The 12,869-nt window shown below is 40.7% G+C and overlaps 2 protein-coding genes across 4 annotated transcripts in view; both read right to left on the bottom strand.

Moving 5' to 3' along the window:
* The window catches only part of LOC107696883 (zinc finger SWIM domain-containing protein 8-like), a 26,140-nt gene extending 18,763 nt beyond the window's left edge, over nt 1-7,377 (bottom strand). For all 3 annotated transcript variants that reach the window (XM_016497425.1, XM_016497427.1, XM_016497428.1), the window contains exons 1-10: nt 7,169-7,377; nt 6,489-6,664; nt 5,138-6,335; nt 4,696-4,827; nt 4,415-4,594; nt 3,955-4,138; nt 3,743-3,841; nt 3,487-3,611; nt 1,412-1,700; nt 1,114-1,266 (exon numbers count right to left, since the gene is read on the bottom strand). In XM_016497425.1, the coding sequence (XP_016352911.1) occupies nt 1,114-1,266; nt 1,412-1,700; nt 3,487-3,611; nt 3,743-3,841; nt 3,955-4,138; nt 4,415-4,594; nt 4,696-4,827; nt 5,138-6,335; nt 6,489-6,664; nt 7,169-7,357 (2,725 nt within the window). In that variant the 5' untranslated portion in view covers nt 7,358-7,377. The remainder of the gene's footprint in view (nt 1-1,113; nt 1,267-1,411; nt 1,701-3,486; nt 3,612-3,742; nt 3,842-3,954; nt 4,139-4,414; nt 4,595-4,695; nt 4,828-5,137; nt 6,336-6,488; nt 6,665-7,168) is intronic.
* A 1,125-nt stretch (nt 7,378-8,502) lies between these two features.
* The window catches only part of LOC107696864 (zinc finger SWIM domain-containing protein 8-like), an 18,266-nt gene continuing 13,899 nt past the window's right edge, over nt 8,503-12,869 (bottom strand). Inside the window, exons 5-8 of the mRNA XM_016497400.1 lie at nt 9,385-9,492; nt 8,755-8,836; nt 8,585-8,640; nt 8,503-8,511 (exon numbers count right to left, since the gene is read on the bottom strand). Of these exons, the coding sequence (XP_016352886.1) occupies nt 8,503-8,511; nt 8,585-8,640; nt 8,755-8,836; nt 9,385-9,492 (255 nt within the window). The remainder of the gene's footprint in view (nt 8,512-8,584; nt 8,641-8,754; nt 8,837-9,384; nt 9,493-12,869) is intronic.

Below are 12,869 nucleotides of genomic sequence, written 5' to 3'. Positions count from 1 at the left end.
TTCTTTGAATACTCGAATGCAGCCAAGTTTGTGATTCCAGTTCGCGCCCGCGAGTGAAGAGCGGATGCCAATGTGGGAGAGGTGGGTCTGACAGTGGGCTACTTTTACACTGCTGCCACGGGTTATTATTCAAGTTAGCGGTTCTAAATACAAATAAATAAGCACTAACAGCACATGACATCGTGAAAATTGGGGGAAATATTAACAGTTAGCGAAACATCTACAGAAAAAAATATAACTGTTACCGAATTAACCTGGCTGCCTTCTCACTAGACCCTCTGCTTTGCAGCACAGTTAATGATATGCTAAGGATAGGATCCCTTGACGCGATTGGTTATTGAATTTTGTGACGTAGCAAAAAAAGGCTGTTTCAAACCGCGTTTCTATGACTGCCTTTGGGAAACTACTGTTTTAAAGCAGCACTATGTAACTTTTGGCGCTCTAGCGGTTAATAAACAGAACTGCACACATCCCGCGGAAGAACATTCCAACTGGAGCTACTTCTCTAAGTTTATGTTTATGGCGATTCACGCAGGTATGTGTTACTCCGCAGCGGTGACGACCCGACCAGGCTACAATAGTCCAAATATAAGTACTTATTATAAGTGTACCGTAGTGATTCAGAATAAGACAAAAACGCGGTTTGGAAGATTAATTCATGATGTACTCGCTCATTATATACATTTTGCAAATTTTGAACACAGAAAAAGTTACATAGTGCTGCTTTAAGGAGAAAATACTCAGCAATGGTGTTGATAAATGGATTGGCACATGGTTCTTCTAAAAGCATATTAAAAACACCACATAGACAAATAAACAACATAAAAAAAACTTGATTTTCACCACAGGGGGACTTTAAATAAACATGCATGTGTGTGTATTTATATACACAGAACACATATATTATGTAAACAAAAACTTTTATTTTGGATGCGATTAATCATTGCCCAGCACTATTTTAAAATAACTTTAAAAAGGCTAGCGGGTGAATAAGTGATATAAATTTGTATGAATTTTTGCAGTGATTTTTGGCCTCTCGTGACAAAAATAAAGAACACAGGTGCTGCATCAAATGTACTCTTCTGTCTAAGTAACAAACCCACTGTCTCTCACCAGTGTGTTTCTTTTTCTGCCGTACAGGTGATCCCCAGCAGCGCGTGCCGTATGCCCCGCGACCCCCCAGTGCCAAACGACTGGGCACAGTGCACTCAGGCTTGAAGGGTGCAGCTTCGCTCTGCTGCTCACAGGAGGTTGTCTGTGCACCCTCTGCCAAAGCAAGTAGTACGAATGAGATAAAATTAAACTGGGTCACTACCAACACCACAAGGACCCAAGACAATAACATTTCAGCAGTGAATTTCCCTCTGAAATGTAAGTGTCTACTCATAATACTTTGGTGGATGTGATTCACCTTGATCTCTGTTGTCAGCGATGCCCTCTCCTGTCACTGCACTCTGAACTCCACTACCCACTAAACTGCCCTGCTGCCCTGCCGCTCCCCCGCCGGTCACGCCCTGCACAGCAGATGATGTTGCTGCAGGGGTGTGCTTTGACACTCCCCCCGTCGATCCGCTGGCACCATGGGTGGCGTGTTTGGATGGGCTCTTTTGGCTGCTTGTGGCTGGTTTGCTAGAGTAAAAGGAGCTCAGAGTCTGAGGCTTATGGGTCTGGCTCTCACGATCCAGGAGCTTGTCCAGAATCTACACAAGGATGAAATCAAACATTAATAGTTTAAGGCATTCACTGCATTTTAAACATGATACACTCAGCATAAGTATGGATGTTCCTAAAGGGATAGCTAACCTGAATAAATTACGTACATTCAAAAGTCAGTAAGATATTTTTAAGAAAATTAATACTTTTCAGTATTTATGATCTTACCATTTATCTCATCTTCAGCACCATATCAGCATATTAGAAAGATTTCTGACACTGAAGACTGTAGGGGTGTGAACCTACACTGGTCTCACGGTTCGGTTACGATTATCATGTCATCGATTCGGTTCAATTCGATATCACGATGCATCACAATGCATTGACAATGCACTGCATCCTCATTTTTCCATTTTACTTCACATTTATACAATTTTGTCAATAAATACAAGCAGTCAGATATATGAACTGTACCTGACCTGGTTTCTTAAGTTAGTGGTATTACCCCCTGCTAGTGATGTGACATTTGAACCGAGGCATCGGAGCTTGTGTCGAGAATAAATGGGCGTGCTAGATGAAGCCTCGATTCGAAGCTTGTGTTGTGTTGTTAATTGTCATAGAAATCACGTGACCAATGACAAATGAAGCTTCACTTTCTGTCCAGCCACGTGCGTGATTCACTTTGCGTGTCCAAATGTTCGATCCCCCAGATCTGACTTTACGAATAAGTTTTAATTCGTACTTATTCAGTTACATTTTAGATACCCAGTCATATAAGTAATATGAATACAAATTATTTCAGAAAAATTCAATATTGTCATATGCAATTCATATGAGTACATTATTCTTCTATTACATCATATTGATATTCGTACTGGTAATTAATTGCACAGTTTAATGGGTAAATGAATTTATCAGAGACAGAAATTCAACAAACACAGACTGTTAAGCTTTTATTTGTGCACGTAACTTGAATCGATCAGTGGAGTATGTGGTAGATGCCTCGTCCTACGGAGCGTCTTTCACAGGCTTTTGGCTGCTATATTTTTTATGAACCACCAGACGGCGCTTGTTTCGGACACTCGAAGCTTTGAATCTTTTCCCGAAACAGTCAGAGGAAAGCCTCAGTGCTTCACTGAGGCTTCATTTGCCCATCCCTACCCCCTACATATTTCATTGTGCGTGTCATGATTTACACACAGCGTGTGTCTTCTCCAGGTCGTGCTCAGGTTGTTCATAAAAGCCGAAATGTGGCCAGATGTCGGCTTTTAAAGTAGTTGGAGCACTTTTAAGCATAAGGATCCATCTGCTCTCTTATCGCTCTTGCGGGACTTGGTCATACACTGATCATTCTGCGCAGCGGCGCTTCAAGCTGAACGCGCCAAATGTATGCTACCACGACAAAGCACGTATGCGACAAATGGCATCAGAAAAGCGTCAGTACGTTATAATCGGTTTTGGTCTATTACTGAACTGATACCGAATCGCCCTCGTCTGCATCGTGATGCATCGAAGAAACAATTAATTTCGAAACCCTTAGAAGACTGGAGTAATGGCAGGTGAAAATTCAGCTTTGCCATCAGAAGAATAAATTTAATTTTAAAATATAAAACCGTTATTTTAAATTGTAATAATATTTCACAATATTGCTGATTTACTGTAATTTTGATCAAATAAAAGCAGCCCTGGTAAGCTGGTAAGATATTTTTAAAAATCTCAACAACCTCAAACTTTTGAATGGTAGTTTATATTCCAGTCCATTCACATTGCTTCCGAAGACTGTAACGTTAGCTGATGTACTGTATATTGCATGTATAATGTCAAAACACTTGCCTTTTTAAGCTTGCTTTGGTCATCTTTATAGGTGATCATTAGTGCTAGAGCCAGGTCTCCTTTCTCTCTCCGTGTCCCTTCACACAGCAGAGGATGCTCTGCCTCACTGACCGTTGTCTTCATACCTTAAAAAAAGAGAGAAGATAAGAAAAGGAGAGACAATTGAAACACAGAAAGAAAGAGAATATCTTTAACAAAACACATTAGTGCTGGTTGGTTTTGTGCTTTTTTTTTCTTCACATAAATTGATTCTTACCAAGAGCTGCTACAGCTGCATCAAATCCCAGCTCCTCATCACCAGGCATTTCATTGTTACGGTTCCGACTAGGAGGTCGAGAGCCCGTGGGAGAGACCACTGCAACAGGCAAGTGAAAGGATAAAAAAAAAACATGAAAAATGAGCATGGGGATTTTGAGGCTTTTAAAGAACATTTTTAAAATGGTGGGAAAAGGTAGATGTGTGACTTACCAGGGGTGCAGAGTACGTCAAATATGAAGCTTGCCAGCATGAGAGGTAGAACCGGACGATAGTCGCAGAAGTTTCCATCACGGAGCTGCTCTGCTCGGTCCCTTATGGAAGTCATTTCTACAAGACCCAGAGGAATCTTCTTCAGCAGAGCCACCACCTCTGACTCCTGATATGCCAGCTTCACCTAACATAAGAGCACAGTAGCTCAAAATTATGGCACTCAAAATACTTCACTGGACATCAGGCATCAAAACATTACAATGCATTTTTAGTTTGTGGTGTCATTTTCAAAGTGTAAATCTTGCTAAACTCTTTCCAATTTGTGTCTCAATATTAATGCTATTATGATATTACAGACTTCCTATATCAGCCAAACCAGTCACATCTGCAACAAGAAACTAAATTGTCATACTAGCAGATCATCACCAGGTTTATGGGATGAACATAACTTCTGCTTTACCTCTAGAGCTTTAGTAGAAGCTGGCGGTCTCTGCAGCTCCAGGGAGAACATGCCAGTGTTGAATGCCAGGTTATGGAGCTCCAGCCTCTCACTCAACACAGTCAGCAGGAAGGCTACTTTAGACAGGGTGTTAGTGGCCACCTGTGTCTGTTTACTGGTCGACACCTTACTCTTTTTACCCTAAACAAGACAGAGATTAATTTTCAAAGGTGAGCCCAAGCATGATTGTACGTCACAGCTGAAACCTCTGAGAAAACACTGAAAAAAGGCTGTTTCACTACCTTTGTCTGCGGCTGCTCCACCTTCAGGTCAGGAGGGTTAGCCAGCAGATCTCGAGCAAGATCAACAGCCAGTCGGCACGCTTCATTACTATAGCCATGAGCATAGAGAGCCTCCACACAGGCAAAAAGTATCTGCAACACACCATTTTACCATTGAAAACCTTTTAAAATTAGCGCAATTAAATCTGAATAAAATAACATTTTAAACAATAAAAAAGTGGTCCAAAATTAGCACCAAAAAAATGTTTAAAAATATACATTTAATTATAATTTATAACTTATAAATTATTATAAATTATAATTTAAGTATCCCAGATAAAGTAGATAAATTTTCCGCTGAGACAAAAGTTAGTAAGAAGATACAAGGTTACATTTAGCTCTCACGGAGTGTTAATTCATACTTTTCAGCACATTATGTGTTTGAGAGAAAAAAATTATTCACCTCCATCCTGCCCTCCTGCTCCAGAGGTTTAATCCCAGCAAAGATGTCTGGCTCTTCTTCATGGCTGCTGTCTGCAACCCCTCTATCTGCTCCCTCTTCTGATGCAGCACTAAGGTAATACGCTTGATAGTCATCTTCACACACAGCATCTGCTCCTGCTGCTGCCTCAACTGCCTGAGGTCCTGAGGCCCCTGAAACAACGCTTCCATCTCCCTCTCTGCGGCCCCGCTGAGCCTTGCTGGGGAGCGCTGCAGAGGGCCGAGTATCATCTACGGGGTCCTCATCTCCTCCGTTCTCATCCAGATCTGCCTCCACTTCCACCTCTTTCTCCATAGCTACCACTACTGGAATTGCAATGGAGCAGGCATGGGCATCAGCAGCAGAGGGCAGCACACGTTTTGTCTCATATGCACGCTCTTTTGAAGCGTTACCACTGTATTTGAGTGGCTCTCGGAGAAGAGGGCTGGGTGAGGGCAACATCTCTGGTGGAGGAGGAAGGAAATCAAAGGTGTTAGAGGCCTCCGCTCCAAGCGCCAGACTGGAACCATCATCCAGACTCAGCTCTGCCATGTCAGGCTCTAGAGAGCTGTCCTCACTGCTAGTTCGCCGTTTAGCGCTGGGGTGCTTCCCACTGACGCCACTCGAACTTCCACATGAACCCTTGTTGCTCTGTGTAAGCTTGGCCTTACTACCAGCTGATGGGGAGGAGCTACTGGCTTTATACATGCCTTTACCTCCCTCCTGAAGTGAGAGAGAGACCCTTCCACCCAGACAAACCAGCACGCCTCCACTATTCACACCTGACACTCCTTTTCTCTTGCTCACAATGGTCTCCTTAGGGCGGACAGCCACCTCCTGCTGGGGAAGATGAGAGTTGCACCATGACTTTTGTTCAGAGGAAGTACCTTCTGACATTCCACTGCGAGCTCCTTCTCCTGGTTCCCCACTGGTCCCAGCTTTAGCGCCCCGCTGCTGCTGCACCGTCCTGACCCAACAAAACGAGGCGTTTTTCTTATCTGCGCTGCAATAGGTGATGCCAGGTAAAGGGTAGGCCACTTCCCAGTTGAAGTAGCAGCACTCCACAGCTGGTTTGAAGCCCTGGAAGAGTTTGTCAAGAGACTTGCGGTGCTGCCCCCGTTTCACAATCTCTATTACCTTCAGGTGCCACTGCTTTAGCTGGGCAGCAAGTTCTAAACGCCTGAAGAGTCACAAATAGACAAGCGAAAGAACATTACCCTACCTTAGTGGTGACAAATACAGCCACAAATCTTTAAGGTAATCTAGATCAAAGTCACAACAAACATGAATCACTAGTTCTTTAGAGTCTAACCAGCTGTTCCAACTTGCTCACCTCTGGGGACTCATGGTAGGGTCTAGCACTGCCAGTCTCCATAAAACAACCATTTCATCACACATGCTGGCACACGCATGTGCTGCAACCTCTGTCTGGCCATTACTGCGACCTGTGTGCCCACTAGCACTGCTGTGAGAGGCCGATGTCCTCACACTATACCACCAGCCAATGATCTGGAGGAAATACAGAGAGAGCAGTAGACTATCATTAGAACAGAGACGTCAGAGTAAAACGCATCTCCAAACAAATATTAATCAGACACAGTCAAAAACAAAACATATGATTTCCTTTCTGGAAATTAATTAAAAATAACTAAATTAATTAAGTTAAAATATGAGGTTCTAAGTCTAATAAAAAACATTAAATGTTATATGGATACTATAATTTTAAAAATGAGAAAAAAAAATCTATAAATTTGAAATGCTTCACTTGTAGTTCCAAATGGCAGAATATATTTAATAGACGTTTTAGGATATTATATAATTTCCCCAAATAAACCTGTATGCAACAAAAATTAAGAAATTATTATTTAGGGTGTCCACAAACATTTGGCTGTAGACATTCCTATGAATTTGCTATGGTTTAAATGTGACGGGTGTTTGCATCAGGATGATGCGATTTTGTACACATGAAACCATCACCCTGGTGTGTGAAGTGTGGCCGGGTCAGTTTTGTACCTGTTCATAAGTGAGACACTGTTCGGTGAGGATTTCTAACAGAGGTGCAGCGTTGCTGTCTCTCCTCTTAAACATCTCTCTGACGATGGACAAAAGGTTCCAGATGCCCTCTGGCTCTCTACCTCGCAGGGGCCTCAGCAAACAAGCCCATTCGGCAGCTGCCGGAGGCTCAGTGGATGACAGGTACATGGAGTTCACATCACTGAGAACAACAAGCGAGCGACAAAAAGAACAGTTAGTTCTGTCTGTTTTTCATCCATCTGTTTGCTGTTCATCTTCATCCACACAACTTAAAAAAAAAAGTTTTTCTCCCTTTAAAAGAAGTAACTAAATGTGTTAAGCCATTACAAATTTGAGGTTGTTTTTCATTTTTCAAGTGAAAATTTAAAGCAAAATCTGTGAAAAAGTACCCCACAGGGAACCTGCTCAAGTATGCCTCATTAGGAAACTCTTTTTCAGAACATAGATGATATCAGGAGATTGTGCTATAGGTAGGGCTGGGCGGTATATCGAGTTTGTACGATATATCGATATTTTCTTTATAAGCGATTCAATATGAGGCAATACAGTTTATATCGATATACAGTAGTTTGATACGAGCACATCTGAAAATATAGCGGAGGACACAGACTGAGCTGCTGCGGAGAAAGTGCATAATCCAATTTGTTCTAAACATGTGACAAGCTTCATATTAAGGCCTTTAAAAACTAGTAAGACATAGTTAATAGTTTCGTTTCGCATATTAATTTAAGCAGCTCGGCCCGTCATATGCTCCGACAGAAAGGCTGCATGTGCCACTGACAGAGACACTATCGCAAATCGGCCAAAAAATACAGAGATATTAATTTTTGCCCATGTCGCCTAGCCCTAGCTATAGGTAGTACCAGACAGGCAAATTTAAGCAGCTCGGCCCGTCATATGCTCCGACAGAAAGGCTGCATGTGCCACTGACAGAGACACTAGGCTACTTGCGCTGTTTAATGTGTTTGAGATGTGCTGTCTTCCTGAATGCATAACTTACATTTCACGGTGTATATTCTCCATCTGTAAATGTTAGAAAGCCATGGAAATATTTCCATTTTTCAGAAGTGCGTGAGGCTTCTGCTTTGGGATTCTCCACTAAACTTCACAGATTCAGTGAACGAGCGCCACCGTGCCAAACAGACAGAGCTCAATTAAATAGGAGCGCAATAATTCTGACTAAAATATACATTTCGCTGAAATATTTGTAGTTGGACAATAAATGTGACATGTAGAATTTTAAACCTACAAGTAAGTCTATTTTTATGATAGCATTAACTGTAAAATGACTGTAATGGGGTAATCAAAATAGCCTAACACAACTCAATTTACAACACAAGTGAATTTAACTTCCGCTTTAAAAGTCTTATTTTTGTTTTTAGATTGCAATGTTACAATCTCATCTAGATACCAGGTGCTCTGGTCAGAGGCTGAAGGGCCAGCAGTAGGATCTTTTAAACAAATCGTTAGAGAAGAAAAATTAGGATTTTACAAGGTCCTCAAGCCTTCACAGAGAATGAGAAATTTAGAAATTCATTAATTGTGGTTTGTAGGTCATTCCATACCCGGGGCTCCACACACGGTGTTAATAGCGGTAGACTGGGAGGACAGAAGCTCATCCAAAAGACGCTGAGCTGTCGGCAAGATCTGCAGATACAAAACAAATCACAAAGCCAGAAATGAATGTATCATTAAAGACAAAAAAAAAAAAAATGTTTTGTTCTGAGATGGTGTTACTGAAGAAAAGGAAGTGAGATTCCGTCAATACACTATATTAAACATTTACATATTACTACATATGTAATAAGAATATTTTATTGAAAATATATATTTTACAATCATTTTTATTTTATATTTGTATATTATTGCTTATTAAATAACTTGTGTTTGAAAAAATACTAAACATATTATACACACAAAAAATATTAGCATTTGCAATGTAAATATTATTAGTTATTGTTATCCGCCTTTTAAGCATTTACAGAACCACACCAAAGCCATGACCACAGAACCATGATAAAAACCGAACTGTGAGAAATCTGAGCAGTCACACCCTAATAAGGACAATGAGGCCACTGTGTGCACTTCATCACAGTTATTTAGAGCTGTGAAAAGACACTTAGGAGCTCAGAGAAGCCATGAGAAACGAGGCCATTTCTACAATTTATAAAACTAATAAATAATGCACATCTCACCTGCTGTGGGAGTTCACTGATGAGGTATTGTGCAAACTTCTGGAGTTGATCCCGCTGTAATCTGGACAGGGACTCTGATACAGGTGCTCGAAGACACACTGCAGAAGCCTATAACCAAACACATGCCGAGAGTCACTGATATTAAAGTTGGCACTGGCTGACATATAGAACTGAAATCAAGCTTCAGTGCTTTAACTCCCACTCACTAGTGCAAACTAAACCAGGAGCAGGCTGCTCATTAGCAAATACTTTGATGTCTTTAGGTGGCTGTCCCTGTGTGCCATCACCTGGTACTCTCCTCCAGCATGTGTCTCCACCATGAGCAGAAAACCCCTCATTTGCAAGTGGCCCATACATAATATATGAGCTCCAGATAGACACGCTTTGAGCCCATCAGAGCTAATTCTCTCTTTAGCTCATAGTGAGGTTATTAAAGAGAATGCGGAGCGTCCCGTGGGGGCAGCATTGTGAGCTACTGGAGTGAAATGAGCTGGCCGTGTCTGGGAGATGGAGGATGGGGAGAAGAGCAGGGTGGATGAAGGACGGACCTGGAGAACTGCACCGAGGAGGATAAGGAGGACGGAAATGTTTAGGATTCCTGGACAACACCCCAGTACGACTGAGTGCGCGAATAGCCACGTGGCTCAGAGTCTAACTCTATGAGAAACCACATACTTCCATACACAACATCAGATTCAACCATCTGAAGACATTTCACCAAATGTACTGTAACTCAGCGGTTTTCAAACTTCTTGATGCTAAAAGATTCCTATCATGATGATTTGGGGACCCACCACTCTTCCTAAAATATAAAATGGCTATATATTTTATTTATTAAAAGCATATTTAAGTGTGAGAAAGGCAGCTTGCATGATATTGTAAGACAACTAACTTTGTTTGCAAAATGAAGTAAAAAAAAAAGTAACACCATATATAAGTAATATATAAGACACTGTGTGAGAAAGATGCTGAAAGCATGTTATTAGAAAGACAACACTGATAGCAAAACTGAAATTAATTACAATATTAAAAGAATAAAAATGTTAATGTACAAAAGTCCAAATAAATCATGAAAATATTATGTTCAATATTTCAATATGTTCATTTTGGACCATTAATAATGTTTTTAACCGTTAAAAGTTTGAATATTTTTAATGCAAGTTGCAACCAGTTTTTAGTAGCACAATTAGGATGGTGGGATGTATTGACGCAAGTTTAGCTATGAGGACAGTCTGACAGCTCACGAGCCACGACACATAAAAAAAACCACACAAGCCCACTCAAATAGTTAAAGGGCACAGCAATGATAAAGAATGAGAGGTCTAATGGCTGACACAGTTTATTACTAGTGCATGCCTCTCTAGCTACTAAATATATAAGATCATAATTCAGTAGTACCACTGTATGTTTGAGCTCAATGGCAGGTATCTTTCTTCTTGTCTTGTTCTACTAAAGATATAGAAAAAGCAAGAATGCATTGTACCAATCTCTGTGATACTACTCTGAGTAGGTGGGCTAAATGTCAAGCCTGAAGCATTTAAACTTCAGGCTGTGATGTGAGGAAATGACAGGTAACCTCCTTAGACACAGCACATAAAGAGATACTATAGCAAGATTAAATCTAAAGTGTCAATGTCTGGTTTACTGAAATTGCTGTGTGGTTGATAAAGGCCATAGCGGAACTAAGAATATACTGTTTATTCAACTCACAATAGCAGAATAAACACTAGCGCTGTTTGCAACAGACAGGACTGCACAATAAGAGTAAAATGATACATTCTCAAAGCTATTTGCCAAGAGACACCGAACAGACAAATATGGGCAAGTGTCATGTTGCAGACACTACTAAAGCATCTTATTCTGCTTCTTATTCTCTACTTTTCCAAATTTACAACGTTATTTACAAATGCAATGGATTTCTAGTGTCATTTACAAGAAACCAAAGAGGAGAACTGTGTATTTGTTATTTAGAACCAAACCAAACATGCAAGAAAAAGTTTATGCAAAATAAGTTTGTTATAATTTCCCCCAGCGGCAGCAAACAGAAGAGAAAGCCCACATGCAAATGCTAAACGCCACCCACGGCCCGGGCTGCCGGGTCTATCTGACTGTGGCAGGCCCTCCTACGGGGGGGTGGGATATCACAGCAGTGCAGATCCTTCCCTCCACCCTCCTGACTCCACAGGGAGGCATCAAACCTAATCAAAAGCTTCTCAGTGCTGTCATGCCCACGGTCACTCCGCACAGATAGAAACCTAGAGACAGATCGTGCATGTGCTTTATGTGAAATCTTCCCCGCAGATATGTCCATCTGAACCAAGTCATTGTGCACATTAAAATGCAGGTGTATATGTTGTTCTGAGACACATTGACAACTGTTGCCTTAAGTTGTTGGTTTTTGTTAATGCATTCGTTTTTTTCAAACCTTAGGGGAAAATTTTCAACTACTCTACAAATGGATTTGTGGTGTTAGTTCATAAACCGGCACATTAAAATATGCTTTTCTATTTTAAGCTCTGTATTTTGCCACAGACCAAATTCCAGCCTAATTGTAAAGGTATTTTGCAGCAATTGCAGATTGTTTAATTTAAAGGGAATAAGGGGAAATAATACAAGAGAAACACCAGAAAAAAACATATCAAAAATCTGTCTGATAAGATGATTATTTTCATGTTAAGACATTATTAAAATTCCATTTTATTTTGTTAAATAAATTAAACAAATAAAATGTAACATTATAACATAACATTAACAAACAAATAACAAATAAAATGAAAAATAAAACCCTTGAAACCAGTTTAATGCTACATTAAAGGTGCCATAGAATGCAAAAATCACTTTTATAAGGTGTTTGAACACAGTTGTGTGGCCGCAGTGTGTGAAAACAACCAGCCTATAATGGTAAAAATCCACCCACTCATTGTTTTATAATCCCAATAAATCATAAACAGTCTCTCCACACTAGCAGTTCCAGATTTCTCACTACTATGACGTCATACTAGGGGAAAGTCCCACCCATTTGTGATGCTCTCTGCCCTATTAGCATATACACAGCCCTGAGTGAGAAGCAGCGGTCCGCCATTACTGTTTTCTTGCAGTAGCTGCTGGAGGTACAATGTCAGCGCCAAAGAGCCATTAAAAGTGTATTGTGTTGGGATGCACCAACGAACATAGGAGTCTCCATAGACCGCTGAGGACACGGTGGTTAAATTTCATTTTCGAAGGAAATGTCCCGGAAAAAAATTGAAAAGTGTATGTTTGTGCTAATCATTTTACGCCGAACTGCCTCACAAATGAGGGTCAGTTCTGCTCTGGAGTTGTGCAAAGATTGCTTCTGAAAGAGGGATCGATACCAACACTTCGTGCACAAACGTCCAGAGTCCAGACAAAGTAAGCATCACGCATCATTTTGTTTTCCAAAAGAGATTCTTGGCTGAAGAGATTCTTCAATAGGTCATCTTTAATAATCTGATACTCAGAAGAAT

Source organism: Sinocyclocheilus anshuiensis, unplaced genomic scaffold, assembly GCF_001515605.1.
Source record: "Sinocyclocheilus anshuiensis isolate Anshui unplaced genomic scaffold, SAMN03320099.WGS_v1.1 scaffold1224, whole genome shotgun sequence".
NCBI classification, from domain to species: Eukaryota; Metazoa; Chordata; class Actinopteri; order Cypriniformes; family Cyprinidae; genus Sinocyclocheilus; species Sinocyclocheilus anshuiensis.
This window is presented reverse-complemented; position numbering and strand designations above follow the sequence as displayed.